At 34.4% G+C, this 16,184-nt stretch overlaps 2 protein-coding genes across 2 annotated transcripts; both read right to left on the bottom strand.

Moving 5' to 3' along the window:
* On the bottom strand, positions 1 to 2,339 carry LOC11433363 (protein LYK5). Its single transcript, XM_003616878.4, has one exon. It carries the CDS (start codon positions 2,176 to 2,178, stop codon positions 196 to 198), a length of 1,983 nt encoding a protein of 660 aa, XP_003616926.2. The 5' UTR covers positions 2,179 to 2,339; the 3' UTR covers positions 1 to 195.
* A 1,097-nt stretch (positions 2,340 to 3,436) lies between these two features.
* On the bottom strand, positions 3,437 to 7,775 carry LOC11429826 (uncharacterized). The gene is made up of 9 exons (XM_003616875.3): positions 7,480 to 7,775; positions 6,020 to 6,247; positions 5,785 to 5,906; positions 5,461 to 5,521; positions 5,132 to 5,272; positions 4,884 to 4,991; positions 4,511 to 4,739; positions 4,175 to 4,414; positions 3,437 to 3,800 (listed from the first exon to the last, which is right to left on the bottom strand). Exons 1-9 carry the CDS (start codon positions 7,648 to 7,650, stop codon positions 3,715 to 3,717), a joined length of 1,386 nt encoding a protein of 461 aa, XP_003616923.1. The 5' UTR covers positions 7,651 to 7,775; the 3' UTR covers positions 3,437 to 3,714.
* Between the last annotated feature and the right edge of the window lie 8,409 nt (positions 7,776 to 16,184).

Below are 16,184 nucleotides of genomic sequence, written 5' to 3'. Positions count from 1 at the left end.
TAAATCCAAATAAGTCATTCCAAACATTTTAAGGAATACAATAATGTACAAGTTCAAAGTGTGGACTTCTATTTATAATAGCAAAATATTCATCAATGTAAGTGATGTGATACATAAGATCCAACATAAAACTCTGCATATAGAAACATTAAATAAACTCTCAAACACTTATCCAATGAAATTAAAAATCATTAACTATCTACTATCAGAAACTTGGCTAACAGATCTGGACCGTTCAAGGTCACCAGATGGATCCCACTCCAATGTAGAGGATTGAATCTTAGACAGAATCATGAAAACCTCAGAAACATTTGGTCTTGAATTAAGATCACGAGCAACACATCTTTTAGCAATCTCAGCCATTGAAAATGCAAGATCCAAAGGATATTCATCTCTCAAATTTGGATCCATGAAACCTCTAAGCTTCTCCCTAACATTGTCTCCTTCAAGAACTTGATTCACAGTTGAAGCAAGAAGCTGATCCCCTAAACCATTACTCTTGTCACTACCAACAACTTCTCTACCAGAAAGAAGCTCCAAAATCACAACACCAAATGCAAAAACATCCATCTTTGGAGTAATCAAACCATTCTCGATATACTCCGGTGCCATGTAACCTTGTGTCCCTATTACATGTCTTGTTAATTGAAACCCTTCATCCCCTCCTTCATTCTCCATAACTCTTGCCAACCCAAAATTTGAAACTTTACCTCTAAATTTTCCATCTAAAAGAATATTACCACTTTTCAAATTCTTATGAACATGAGGTGGATTAGCATAATTATGAAGGTAATTAAGTGCATCAGCTACATCATGAGCAATCTGAACTCTCTGAAACCAACTCAAACACATGGAATTCGAATAATTCTTATCCTTGTTCTTCTCAGAGTGAAGCCAATCATCAAGAGAATTATTTTCAGCAAACTCATAAACAAGATAAGTGTTACCTTTGTAGACACAAAAACCAGACAACCTTATAATATTAGCATGATTAATCCTCTTCAAAATGTTAATCTCAGAAGAAACATCACCTTTAAGAATCTTAACAGCAGCATCATCACCTTTAAAAGAAGCTCTATAAACAGAACCTTTAATCTTATTCTCTTCACTGAAAAAATTTGTTGCATTTTGCAAATCCTCATATTTGTACACAGTCAATGAATCAACCGCATAACGAATTCCCTCAGAAGAAAGAGACCAAGATTGAGATGTTGAAGTAACCTCTGAAACTTTCTTTGTGTTAGAATCTGAGAAAGCTTTACCCACCGCCGGTGGTTGTAGCTTCTGTTGTCGCCGTCGCCGGAAACAGAGGAAAAACAGAGCAACACCCACCAAAAGCAAAACAACAACACCAACCACTACACCAACGATGACCCATTTCGTGGAAGAGGATGAACTTCCGTTTTCCGCCGCCGGTGGCGGCGGAGGCGGAGACTCCGGTGGTGAAGCCGGTTTGACTATTTTTTGCGGCGGTTCATTTTTGAGTGGTATTAAAAGTGGTGTAAAGTAGAAAATAAACGATGTAGAAGAAAGTTCATTAGCTTCATTAATGCTTTGTGGATCAACGTTGAAAATTTCAGCAATAGAAGAAACTGATTCACCTTCAGAAACCAAGTACGTAAGAAGATACTTGAAACCTTCATCACTCTGTTTTTTCGTAGGACAAGCACAACGAAGAGGAACAGTTAAGTTGTTACCACGTACAATTTTTCGTTCATTATAAGGATTCTGAGCTATAAGAGCTTGACACGTGGATAAAGCTTGATATGTGTTATTAGCAACGGTGAAGTAAGTTTCACCGGTGTTTTGTATAGTGTAGGAAGTGTTGTGTTGGTAGTAGGTGTTGTTGTTGGAGCATGTGCAGTTTATAGGGACGGTTATGATTGTGTCTGTAGGGAGGGTTTGGACGGTGGAGATGTTGTTGGATTGTGAGATGAGAGATGCGGAGGAGTTGAGGAGGTGTGAAATGGAAGAGGGGGTGTTAAATTGTGGAGTGGATTTGAAGGTGAGATAGGATTGACATGAAGGGATGCTATTGCATATGTTGCCTAAAGTTGAGTTGTATGTGTTTTCACAATCTAGTTGTTTGTTGTTTACGTATTCTTGTTGGGATTTTGTTTTTGGGAAAGTTGTTATGATTGTGATGATTATAAGTGTTGTTAAGGTTTGCCATGCCATGGTGAGGTTGAAGATTTTGGGGTTGTTTTTGATTTGGTTAGTAGCATAGGTAGATGTTTAAATTGATGAATATGGTGTTCACTTTGCTTTTCTTGTGTGTGAAATTCAAAGAACGCGTTGTTCTTAGTTTCTTTGGTTGTGTGTGTTAAATAATTTGGATCTTAACATTATTGATGGTAGCGTATGGGATGAGGTAGTCATGGAAAGGTGACGAGTCAAACACGCCTTGGTTGCAATGCAATATATACCAACATTGACTTTTACTTGGTTGAAAGATTTTGCTGAACAAATTAATTTAGTCCCCCTTTGCATGAAACTCTCATATAGGTTTTTTTTTTTTTTTTTTTAAATTATGAATATTGCAAAAATGTTATTGTGTCAAATTTTATTCATTTATGTCCATGTATGAGTATGTTATGGGCGCAGCGTTTGCAAAACAGAGTTGGATGGAAATCACGGCAAAAAATCATGTTAATGTAGAAGTTAGTATTTGGAGCTTCTAAAATTCATGACAATAACGCATTCGAAAACATGCAAACGCGTTTTTGTGTGTTGCAAACAGAAAACCAAACACATACTAAATAGTTAAATTTACGGTATATGAACTTTTGATGGTAAGTAGTTAAATTTAGGGCTTAATTGCACTTTTGGCCCCCTATCTTTCCAAAAGTTGCAATTTTGGACCCCTAACTAATTAAAATACAAAACAGCCCCCTATGTATTGGATCTTTGGCAGTGTTGGCCCCAAGGTCACCACAAAAAAAAACATTTCTTTATCTCATTTTTTTAAATGAACCCTTATTTCATTTAGGTTAAATATATAAACAATAATTTAAAAACCGGATGCCATATCAAAGATGAAAATTTATATTATATAATTCAACTCTCATATCACAATTATTTCACATTTAAATTAATGGTATGTCAATTTTTCATTGACCATATGTGGAAAAAGACACCCTGGTTTATACGTCACAAGCATATTCCATGCTGCTGACAGTGGGGACTTTCTGGAAGGAAAGAAGAAATTGAACATTATACTTTTCAATTCTTTTACTGAGTTTAGGTTGACTATATCTACTGTGATCATATTTTTGTTTGCATTGCTACAAAATTAAAATAAAATATTTAAGATTTAAGGAAAATATTAATTAGTCCATCTTTTTACTCACAAAGAAAAAATTAATCAAATGAAGCAGCAGCAAAAGCTACTGGATTCCCTAACATAGCAGCTTAGAGGCTGACATTCCATGAATCATATCAAACAGCTCAAGCATTAAATAAAACTACCAAACAAAATGAAAAAACTACTTCAAAGTGTGTTTGGTTTTGCATTAGGGGTAGTATTAAACAGTTGCTATAAAATTCACATAAAAAACCGAACACGCTAAATGTAAAAAACCAGTGAAAACAGTAGAAGAATACTCTATATCTTATTGACCTATAAGTTATAATCACTAATAAGCTAAAATCTACAAAGGAGAAGAGATTACACATGCTCCTTTTTGTTAATTGTGGAGTATTTATCTAGGTATGTTATTCGCGCTTTCTTTTGCATCCTCCAAGTTGACAAATTGAGAAACAAGCACATGCTAGCACTAGGAATATTACAAGAAGCAACGCTGCATCAATAGAAAGGAAGAAATAACTAAAACATCTCGTGAAACCATACTCTAAAACCAAAATTAGGCAATCAATAGAAACTAGAAAGAGTTCATGTTCAATCATCTAAGCAAGTAAGCATGGACAATTTAATTAAGAAACACATAAACTATAAAAATAATCACTAAAGTATCATCCCGTGTCAATTTTTCATGTGCAAACATAGACACACATAAGAAAATAACCGTGTTATACAATGAGTATACAGAGCTAATCCAACTTAGATTAACTGATATTTAGACCATAATTTGATTTACTGATAACTTTATAAGCTACCATGAAACTTCTTTCTCAAAAAACAAAGTCTAGTAAATAGAATTTAGAAGTGACATACCGACTATGGTGAAAGAAAATAAGATCACGAGACGATGTCTTTTAATCCACGGAAGACTAACTTCAAGAGTGCAATGCCTCTGATTATCTCCCACTTGAGTCTCTGAATTTGATGGATGTAATTCGGATAACGAAATATTGACACCTGTAACAGCAACTCCGTTTTTGTCTCGGACATTGAATTTCAAACTCACCGGCTGGGATTCCCAATCAATTTCAATGGTTCCAAAGTTTGGCAGCCCTAACAAAATCCCACATTTGAAACATCAAAACATGGGAATTGGAAACCTATGTGAGTACTCTTATCTTACACAAAAAATGAGAAGGTAAAGTTTACCATATACACAAGATTTGTATTTGCAATTTGGCCCCTTAACTCTCATTGTAGACGGCGTTAACCATGCGACAAATCTCACTAGCGGACGTAAGAAATGTGGAAGAACCTCTTCAACTGATTGAGTAAGCCCGCTTGAGGTTATATCAAATAGTGGATAGTCCGAAGCACAGTCATATCTTGTAATTTCGCCAAAGTGAACATCTCCGCTTATAAAAAGTACTCCACCCCTCTGTAAAAAACGGACTAACAAGATGTGAAATAAATATTGATTCACAACATTATGTAAATAATATTTATGTGGTTCACTATAACAACAAAGGCTACAATATAGAAAACTAAAGTAGAAAATGAATGCACTGCAAGTTATTATTACCTTACTGTCTGCTATTAATTTGAAAAGGCGATCTCTCTCCTTTGGAAACCGACCCCATGATTCCATAGCAAACAATGGTTGGAGATTTGCTGATAGATTTGATATAACCTGAAATACATAAAGTAGCCAAAAGGCATAAAGCTTAAATAGATGTGAATGTCATAGTATAAATTATGTTTAGATACATGATAAAATTTACACACTGATTAATCTCAGTGATTATAACAATTGATAACTAATTATCATACCTGAATAGAAGAACCAATTACGGTAATGGCTGTTGGTGGACCCTTTAACTCTTTCTCTAACCATGACCATTGTGAATTCCCCAAAATGGTTCCACCACTTCCTATAGGATCTCTGTGGTATCTGGTATCTAAGAGTACAACCTAAGTAGGTTTCCCCAATCCACAATAAAAGCTGATATTAGTACAATACAAGACAACAAAGTAAAAAGTTACAACATTTTGAGATGATGTAGGGGCTATTACCCTACCACAACACAATAATCAACCACGACAAGATTTTATGAATAGAATACGGAATGAACAAAATAGTCTTTTTACTTCGTCAATACCTTGACATCTTTGCCCATGGGACCATATGTATACGAGGCATAGACACCAGCTTGTTTCCGCCTAAAATAAGAAGCTACATTAAGTACTAAATCTACATTTGCTGCCTGTTAAAATCTATTAATGGATACATATATCAAATAGACATGTAGAAGTAGAACTGTCTTCATGTAATACCACATGCACCGTTACATTGTAAAACTCCCTCAGGATCAAGAAAAAGATCTGATATATACTCATTGATTGTTTTGAATAGAATGCAAGTCAAATAAACCAAAAATTAACTATACATATATAATGCAGCAGAGGGAATTATCCATATCCACCTTGGGCTATCATGAGGTTCATCCAAGAAGTCAAGAAGTAACTTTTGGTTGGTCTTTTTTCCATCAAATTCTTTCCCTGCATCGTTTAATCCATAGTCATGATCATCCCATGTACCAATAACCTATTAACATCCGATATAAAAGTTAAGCTAAAGAAGATGCATAAAGACAGTCACTATATTAGTAAACCAGTCCATAAATATTTGAACAAACTATAAAAGCTTAGAATGAAGACCTCAGCACTCTCTTTGAGCCGAGCATAGCCAGGATTAGACTTAGCCTTCTGGTATTTAGCCTCCATTTCCTGCTCAGACGCAGGAAGAAATCGTGGAACATTCTTCCATGGCCCAATAGTCCTTTCCCGTCCAAATATTTTAAAAGGGCGTTTGTTGTCTCCATATATGTTATCTCCTAACAATATAAAGACTTGTGGATTGAAGTCTACCACTGCATCCCATATGGGCTGGAAAAGATAAGCAAGACACAACACAACATACACATATATCAACAAGCTGACATGAAAAGGTCAAATACACCACATAATTCTAGAAATTAAAAGGCTACAGCAGTATTGACAATCGCAGATCATGAAAAGTAGTGATTTTTCAAATTCTACAACGCAAAAGTGCTGCAGCATTCTTTTTAAACTCGGTTTTCCGGCCCAATGACCGACTAATCCGGAGGACCAATCCCACCGTCCACTAGCGGGGGCCAAATTAAAGCTAGAGCAAATCCCCATATAGACTGGTCCATTGATCACACTTAGAGGTCCCAAGCCTACACCACCAGGCTATAGCCTTGCAATAACTGCTATTTGACAACATTTCGTACTAAACAGCGTACCACGGAACAATAGCAATTTGTTCAAGTTCTACTACGATGTAGCGCTATAGCGCCGAGATAGCTGCTATTTAACAACACTGCTATATAGTAACTAATATTGAGCTTGCATTGGTGAGGAAGTTGTTAAGTGTAAAGCAGCAAAAGAATAAGCCAATGTAACAGTGCAAACTTAAAATGTAAAACGGTAGAGAGATAATGCACAAGAATGTCCTAGACCATACAGTAAAATTTACCAACAACTACTTAACTGTAAACTATACTACTGTCTGATTTTGCTTCAACAAGAACAATTTTAAGTGGTATATGTATTGTATCACACGCTAAGAAATTCAGTTATTTTCTAAATAATTCTGGTTACATTTTTAGTTGGGATATAACAGTTTCACTCGCATCTCACTTTTAAGTAATGTCGCTGTAGCTATAGAGAAACAAAATGAATCTAATTGCTACTGTCTCGGTGTTCCGCGATACACTAAAAGCAGCGCTATAGTATTGCACAGCCGAATTTGAACAAACAGCTATTTTCTGCAATTCCCAACTATCAACACTGATCTCACTCTTGTAAAATGAATTACATCCTATTTAAGATCTTCAATTCAACTATAATTATTAAAAAAGAAGGAAGAACAAGTTCTATAATTCAAGCAACATAATAAACAGAAACAGTGGTTGGTTTATTGCATGTTACATAAAAATCAAATTAAAAATAATAAAAGGACGAAAAAAACACATATTTACTTAAAAGTACGATAATTGAGACATCATGGTTGAAACAAAGAAAGAGAATTGAGACAGAGAAAGGACAAAACAGAACAGAATGAAAGTACAGAGAAAACAGAAGAAAATTGAAACCTGAGGAGCACTTTGGTTGGAACATGATCCAAAGGCAATTCTAGAAACAAGATGTTGACGGTTTTTGTGAGTGTCGGAAGCAGCGGTTGTTGCAACGGTTACTGTTCCGATGAAAACGAGGAAACACCGCCATAGCCATAGCCACCGCGGTGGACATTGATCGACACCCATTTGCCGAAAAGTACTGAATGCTTTGTGTATTGAGAGAGATCAGAAGAAAAAAGAAAGGACCTTCTTTTCTTTCTTTAGGAAAATTTTCGACCACTTTCCACGCTCGTTAAAAGTAATGAGATTGTGTTTTTTTATAAAATGATATTTACTAAAATATAAATATTTATTCCTTTAAAAAAAATATATAAATATTTATAAATAGTTATTTATTTTATAAAACGATCATTAATTTATAAATTTATAAAGTAAGAATATCGATATATCTCAGTTTGTAGGGTGTACCGTAGAAGTTTCCATCATATAATATAAATAAAGCAAATATAGTTTTTTTTGGTAAGTATGACATTTATCATGCAATAAGTGATTAATCTATAATTATTTATTTAAAATGTTTTTGTTATTTTTAAATTAATTTCATAAACAGATCATTACTGTTTCATTTTTATAATTAGGACACTAGCTGAAATTTTAATTAATTTCATACTTTTAGAGAATACTAAAAATTACCACTACCTAGGAAGATTGTTGGTCTTCGGACTTCTCATTCCCATTAAAAGTAGATTTTTTCAAATATGTGTAATCTTCCACAACTTAAAGGTTAATGTAAATAAAAAAAAGGTAATAAATAGCTAATTTTTTGGGTTTTTCTAAAGTCATATTAATGAGTCATTTAATTAACCATTTTTTAAAAACGAGTATATTTCTTTCTCTTTCATATTAACAGTTGTTAATGAAGCTCGGAGGAGAGTATCAAACCTTCAATTTTAGGATGTGTTTGTTCCAAGTTATATTTGTTTGTTAAATGACCAATTTTTTCATGGCTTAAAACTTGTATATATAGTGACATTGGTTAAAGAATTATTAGAACAATGAATGCAAAACAACTATTGCATTAAAAAAAAATGAATGCAAAGCAACTATTACTTCGTACTTACATGATCATTTAAATGTCAGAAATGTAACCAGCTTTTTCTATAAAAGAATCAACTTAAAACTTGTATACATTTGTTAAAAGAATTAGATCAATGAATGCAAGTCCTCATGAGTTTAGCTCAGTTGGTAGGGACAATGCATAATATATATAAGGTTCGGGGTTCAAACTCCGACCACCACAAAAAAAAAAAATCAATGAATGCAAAATCAAAGGAGAAAACTCCCAAAATCAAGCTTTCACTCATTTGTGATCTATTCCCTCATACAATATGGATGAATTTTTTGCAACTCTTATCCTTACCATCCATGCTTTGCTTCTTAGAACTCTTCCCTGAGTGTTGAAACGCATCAGGCAAAATCAAAGGAGAAAACTCCCAAAATCAAGCTTTCACTCCTTTGTGATCTATTCCCTCGTACAATATGGATGACTTTTTTGCAACTCTTATCCTTACCATCCACAATTGTTTTGTTGTTCTAATTACAACGCTCAACAACTATTTTGCCATTTTCATTTTCATCTTGAGTAATTGTTTGACCAATGTTATAGTTACAGTAAATAATTGTTTCACAACTCTTAACAACACACTTAATCAATGCTTTACAACGCTCACCCTCGCATTGACTCAATATTTCCCAACCACTCTTCGGAAGATGACGCTTGTTGCTTCAATTGGTGTTATCGAGCATGGTGGTCAAGCCACTTGTTGGGTACTTCAGTGACCGTTGTCGTTTGCACTTCGAGCGTCGCCAACCTTTCATGTTATGCGCCTTCATTGGAGTTGTATTTGCCTCTTTGCTTATTGGTTTCGCTACTGATCTCTGTAACAGCCCGATTTTTAGCTAGGTTTATTTTAATTATTTTAATTATCTGTTTGTGTGTGATTATTTGTGCTTGTGTGTATTTAATTGTCATCGGGTGCATTTTCATGAGTTTTCGTATTATAAGGGTATTTTGGTAATTTTGTGAGGATGGGTAAAATTATAATTTTTAGTGGGAATTGCTTTAGTAATTAGTGAGAATGGTTATTTCATTAAGTTACTAGAGGAAGTCGAGATTTTACCGTTAGTGACATTTTACCGTTATTAATTAAAATATCGTTTGGAGTGTAGTAATATTTTTGGTTTGAATAGAAATGGGTTAAGCCCACTAGAAACTAAGTTAAGCCCATTAGTAGAGATAACACTAGGGTAGTGTTAGAAGAACCAAATCATTTTCATTTCACAAAACATTTCTAGAGAGAGAAAGTGGGAAGAGAAGATAAGGGTTTGGAGAGAAGAACTTGAAGAATCCAATTGGGAAAGCTTAGGAGCTAAATTGAAGCCTAGGTTTGGTCTAATCTTCATCTAAGGTAAGGGGGTTAGTCTTTATCATAATCATGTTCATTCTTTGCAATTTTTCATGATTTGGATGAGATGGGTTGAAATGAATGAATGGATAATTGTTGCTAAATTCGTGCTCCAACTTTGATGATATGTTTGTATGCATGAATTGATAATAATTGTATGATTGTTGGTTAAATTACATGTTTGAATATGTGGAAATGAAAAGTTATGAAAATTGTGCAAAATGGATGAATTTGACATGTTGTTGTTGAGTTATGATGGAGGGTATGATTATATGTTATGATTGTGGTTGATTGATGATGTTGATCTCATTTCATGACTTGGGTATGATTTATGTTGAGATGTTGTTGAGAATTGTGTTGAACTTGAAGAGATGAATTGTGGTTGTTTGAGAACTTATTGTTTTGAGAAAAATTATTTTAAACAATTTCATAACTTGTACAAATGCCCCGAAACGAGCGAGTTCGATGTGTTAGAGCCTCGGGTTATGCCTCGGATCACTTTTGATGATTGAGGATTTTAAACGTTCGATTTTTGATCGAAATTGGCGGAAACCCGCGGCCGAGACACGCGAAAACGCGCGTTTACGGAGCGCTGCACCTGTAGTGGAGCGCTGGGCGCCCACTTACAGGGAGTCAGCGCTTGGGCGCTGCACCTCTAGCGCCAGGCGCCCATGACAGGACAACGGGAACGTTGTTCCGTGTCCGGGTGCTTGGGGGTGGTCGTGCAGGGGTCCTAGGCGATCGTTTTGAAGTGTTCTTTTGCTGTTTTCACCTACTTTTCTACTGGAACACATTTGGCTTTGTCGGAACTTTAATTTTCTAAATGGTTTGAAACTTGAGTTTGTGTCGTTTCGGTTTTTCGGAAATTGTTGGAACTTGGGATTTTCTCATACGAACTTAGGCTAACCTTTGGACTAATGATCGATAGTTCGTAAGTGGCCTATGCTCATACTTATATGATTGATTAAGATTGAATTGTGGGATTTCAAACTTGAATAAGTTGCCTAGCTTTGAAAATTATCAATGTTGGCCGTTTACCACATGATTTGGATTTTTGTCGGAAATGTTTCTTTAGCAAATTGTTTTGTGAGTTATTGTGATTATTCTTGTATGACTAAGTGAAGTTGTATGAAGGAGTGATTATATTTTGGATATGATATTTCTCATGAGATGTTGTTTTTTCCTATTACTTGGAATATGAGAATGCTTGGAATGGTGAAACTATATGATATAGCTGATGTTGCATGACATTGTTGACTATTGATAATTACGTTGAAGTGTGATGGTGAATACTATGATTTAATTGTGTATGGGCATGTTTTCTTGATAATGCAATGTTGTGGAGATAATCAATATAATTGGGTGTTGTCCTATATATTGAGTTTGAAATGGTGATTGTTGTCGCATTATCGAGTCTTTGCACATGTCCATGCATCATAGTCGTTGTTGCTGTAAAAGGGATGACTCTTTTACTTCGAGATTATTGTGAGGCAGAGGTGAGCCTTACATGCGATGTTGACTTGTCCATCGGAGGTGACGACCTTGTTGAGATTTGGTACCGCATGCATTTATGTGTCCATAAGTGCATATCATAGCATGAGTCATATGTGAATTATGTGATTGGTGATGAATTGAGATGAATGAATGTTGCTAATGATTGTCTATGACTGATGTTGTGAATGAATATTTATGATTGGATAATTATTCATGTGATTGATATATGTGGATATGAACTAGCAAGATGTGATATAAGTATCTATGCATGACTATTTTTATTCAAGTACATGATATTATTGAATTTGATTATTATCTGGATTATGATAATGTAATGCTTACCCCCAGTGGTTTTAACCGCCTACTTATCTGTATGGGTGAGTAGACGTTGTGCAGGAGTAGTCTCGGTGAGTCTTTGCTTGGGATATCGGGAGCTTCCTCCGATATCGGTGTCGTGTCGGCTCTGATCTAGGCTTGTCGTGTCGGTCTAGATTAGGTTGTTTATATTTTCGTTTGGATTATTATTTTGTTGATGACTACCCGTATGTTTGGGTTTTGAGATTTATCTTTGGGATATGATTTATTTGCCCATGACATGTATATATTTGATCACTCTGATTTATATTCCGCTGTAACTGTTGAGGTTTACATACATGTCTATCGGTTTTTGAATTTTGAATAAGACGTAATCTCTATTTCTTGAATAAATGTATTATTCGCATGTTTAATTGCTTTAATAGAAATAGGAGCGTTACAATCTCGGCCATGCAATCGGTGACGATATGTATAAGAAACTAAAGGCCCGAGCTGTCGTTCTCTTTGTGTTGAAAATCATAAGGGTATGTTGCTTTGGTTTCTTACAAAAGCCTAAGATGAAAATCAGAAGGGTGTGTTGCTTTGATTTCTTACAGAGGTTGTCACCTAAAGCATGACCGAGATCACCCGCATATCCAATGATCAAGGCACTGATGACAACTCCAATGACATCGCATGCAATGAATGGTCGACAACAGCAAAAACTCAAACGGCTGCGATCGCTATAGTAGCTAACGAGTGGCTGGACCACCATGCCCAATATCTAGCCAAAAATGCATATGTTGGCAATCCACTTGTGCGGGGAGTCCAAGGCAGGGCTGGCCTAAGGGTAAGGTGACCCAAGCCCTCGCTTTAGGCCCCTGAATTTTGGATTTAGAATAAAGGTCTCACAATAGACAAAATTTTGTGTGTGTGCGTATGTGCGCGCGCGTGCATGCGCGCATATATGTCACACAACAAATGAATCATACAACTTGGTCGTAAAGCAAAGATTGTAGACGTGAACTTTATGATGCTTGCAACATAGGTTCATCATTTCCACTTTTATAATGTAATAATTTATTTTTCATTTTAATTGTAATTTTTTTTTATAAAACCTATGAATTTATATTAATTACTCATTAAAAAGTCCTCAAATTGGATATTGGCTGCGATAGAAGCAACATCAGTTATCTTGCGGAGAGTGGCGGGGAAATAAGTATTCAGAGCGAGATAGTGAGGATGATTAAATATTGATTTAGAGTGACACTGAGAGTGGCCAACCAATGATGAAGTGTGAGAGTGAGGGTGTTGAACCACAAGTTCAAGGTTTGGGTGAGGGCAGTTGTCGCGTCATTTTTTGGAGATCAAGGCTATTTGATTAGCTTTTGACTCACTAATTTATTTCACGACTGAACATTTAATTTTTAAGAAAAAGGGGAAAAAGTTCAAAACACCCCATATTGAGAGATTTAGGGTTCGGGGGTTGGTTATATTTAGAGAAGGTATTAGCACCCTAAATATTCGTAGTACTCTATGAGAACCTCTTGATTTTATTTAATTAATGTGTTATAACTTGCTTGCTTATTTTTGAAAAGAAGGAGTTAAAGTGGAAAAATAAAGACCTAATTATCTACATTTTTTATTGATTTGGAAGGACATGGTCCTCTGCCTGCGTACCCATGAGGGATCAAAACCTCGTAGTTCGGGGTAGAAATTGACGTTTGATTTGTTGAGTGTTTATTAGTTTTGAAAAAGGGTTTAAAATGAAAAGCCAAGTGGCAAATGAGTATTTGTTTGTGTTTTTTAATATTGAAAAAAGAGACTTAAAGTAAAGTTAAATTGATTGAAGTTTGATTAAGAAAAGAAAATAAAAATGCGGTCACTTGATTTGGATCAAGGTTTATTATGAAAATATTTTTGTGATTTTGATTATTTGCATGTTTTTGTTATTTTTGGAATAATAAATGAAAATTAAACTAACGGAGCAATAAAAATAAAAGCGCGTGGATTTTTGTAGTGACGTTGGATCACCACAAAATCCCTAATCTAATTTTTTTTTGCATTTTTGGATATATCTAAGGCGGTAAAGAAATAAAAGGACACACACACCCACACACTTTTCTCATTTATATTTACATTAGACTTAAATACATTCTAATTGCTGGAAAATAAATAACAATAATTAAAATGCTAAAGAGAATAAAATAAAAATGCAAAAATGCTAAAAAGAAAAAAAATGCAAGAAAATAAAAGAAATGGACAACCGAAGGGACAAAAAATACCGAAGGGACTTTTTCGAAGGGACTTATTCCGAAGGGACAGAAAAAAGGGGGAGAAGAAAAGAATAGCTCGTTAACACAAGCTAAAGAGGGAGAAGAGAGAAAAGTTCTTTGACAACTCAAGAGAACTTTTGGTGTGTGAAATTGTGTGGAATGAGAGCTCTATTTATAGGTGAGAAGGTTGATGAAGAAAGGAAAATTGGTTTAATGGAAATGATGGACAATTATGGTGAATTTTGAAAAAGGAATGTTAAAGTTGACACTTAACTTGAAATTTTTTTAGACCTTAGACATTTTATTCTTGGACCTATTGACACTTTGTTTTTTTGGGACACTAATTAATTAAAAGAAATAAAATAAAAATAAAAATAAATCTAATACGAAATAAAATAAAAACAAATTAAACTAAATTATGTAAAGAAAATAAAATTAAAAGATGGAAAATAAAAATTATTAAATATAAAAATAGTAACTAACCTTAAAATTAAAATCAATAAAAGATGGAAATTAGATAATGAAATATAAATAAAAAAAAGAAAGAAAAGAGGGCCCGACTCGGAATAAAAAATGAGGTATTTTAAAATACCTCTCTGCCGAATTTTCACTGAAAAATCAGAGATCGATCAGAGTCAAGTGACACGTGTCAGTGGGATCTTAGGTCAAAAATTTGGGTATGACAGCGGTGAACCACAAGTTCAAGGTTTGAGGGAGCACGATGATGGTTTGGGTGAGGGCAGTGAACGACAGGTTCAAGGTTTGAGTGAGGGCAGTGAACCACAAGTTCAAGGCTGGTTAAAAATGAGCATGAGAGCTGGGAAAACAGTCATTGTTAATGTGTTGTTCAAGCCTTGAAATGTACTTCAAAGTCCAATCTGCCAAACTGGGGGAAATATTAATGTTATATACGAGACATGACAAAAACAAATGAAAAAGTTCTGAAATAGTTTACTCAAATCTCACAGTGTCTAGAACCAAAATTTTGGATACATGGTATTGAGAAAGGAGAAATTGTTGGAGGATCGACATAAGGATTTGGACCCTCTATTTAGTCACACACACATAAAAAGAAAAAAGATAGAAGAAATAATAATTAAATATCATTAATTTTTAAATGATTATGTCATGTTCACTTTTTGTGTGTGTGACCAAATACAGAGTTCAAATCCTTGTGTCTACTCAAGAATTATTCTAAAGAGGTAAATTTGCACGTCACATTTGTGTGGACCCTAGATTTATTATTATAATAACTAAAGCTACGTTCAATATTAATCTTTTTTACGAGAAAGCCATGTACACTATTAACTTCTTCTTTTTACAAATCAAAATGATTACTATATATTATGAATAAAATTGAATCAAATGTGAAGTGGATATGGTAACAGAGAATGAGAAAACTGTTATTGTTTACATATTGATATTGTTTGCATTATTCTTTCTACTACATATAGACGCACATCTAAATTGTTAATATTCAGTCGATTTTTTGTCAAAAAAAATGTTCAGTTTATTTCTTATGATAATATATCAGCTGCCATGTTTTCTAATGTAAAATAATGTCATAATAGTATAGTAGCTTTTATTCTTAACTGATTTGGATACTAAATATTTGCAGACCCAAACTAAAGATTGAAGCAGATTTTATTAATAACTTAATTAGGAAAAAAAATTAACTGTGTTCTGTTACATTAATTCAGTATCATAAGTTAGTGCAGATGTCATATATGAACTCCAAGAATATTATCGCCGATGACAACACTAGCACACATAATAAGATAACTTTTTGAATAAATGGAGACATTGCAACTTAGGTTAATCTTTTGCTTAGAAGCAGGGGCGGACCAGGATCTTCAATATCGATTGACTGCTTTCTGCCTATGAGTTTTATAGGAAATACAAGTATCATCAGGGCCGTCTCCGTGAAATAGCAGGGCCGTCCCCGTGAAATAGGAGGTTCGGCTCTCTTTTTAAAATAGGCCCTTAGTAAAATAAAACGTAATTTTTTTGTGTAGCTAAATTTTATTAAAAAAAAAATCAGAATTAGAAGAAGTTCTAAACATGAAAGAAATTAAAAAAAATTAAATGAAAGAGGTGAAATTTATCTAACGGTGTCGTTTGGATTTGTCACTCCTCGATTGTAGAAAATGGTAAGTTTTGCTTTAATGAAAGCAACGTAAGTTTTTGTATC

Source organism: Medicago truncatula, chromosome 5 (genome assembly GCF_003473485.1).
Source record: "Medicago truncatula cultivar Jemalong A17 chromosome 5, MtrunA17r5.0-ANR, whole genome shotgun sequence".
NCBI classification, from domain to species: Eukaryota; Viridiplantae; Streptophyta; class Magnoliopsida; order Fabales; family Fabaceae; genus Medicago; species Medicago truncatula.
The sequence above is the reverse complement of the archived record's forward strand: the minus strand, read 5'-3'. Positions and strand labels throughout refer to the sequence as shown.

Coding starts and splice junctions, on each gene's coding strand:
- LOC11433363 (XM_003616878.4), bottom strand. CDS start 2,178: ATGGCATGGCAAACCTTAACAACACTTATAATCATCACAATCATAACA.
- LOC11429826 (XM_003616875.3), bottom strand. CDS start 7,650: ATGGGTGTCGATCAATGTCCACCGCGGTGGCTATGGCTATGGCGGTGT. Junction 5,273..5,460: donor CCATGGGCAAAGATGTCAAG/GTATTGACGAAG, acceptor AAACCTACTTAG/GTTGTACTCTTAGATACCAG. Junction 3,801..4,174: donor ATTTTCTTTCACCATAGTCG/GTATGTCACTTC, acceptor CTATTGATGCAG/CGTTGCTTCTTGTAATATTC.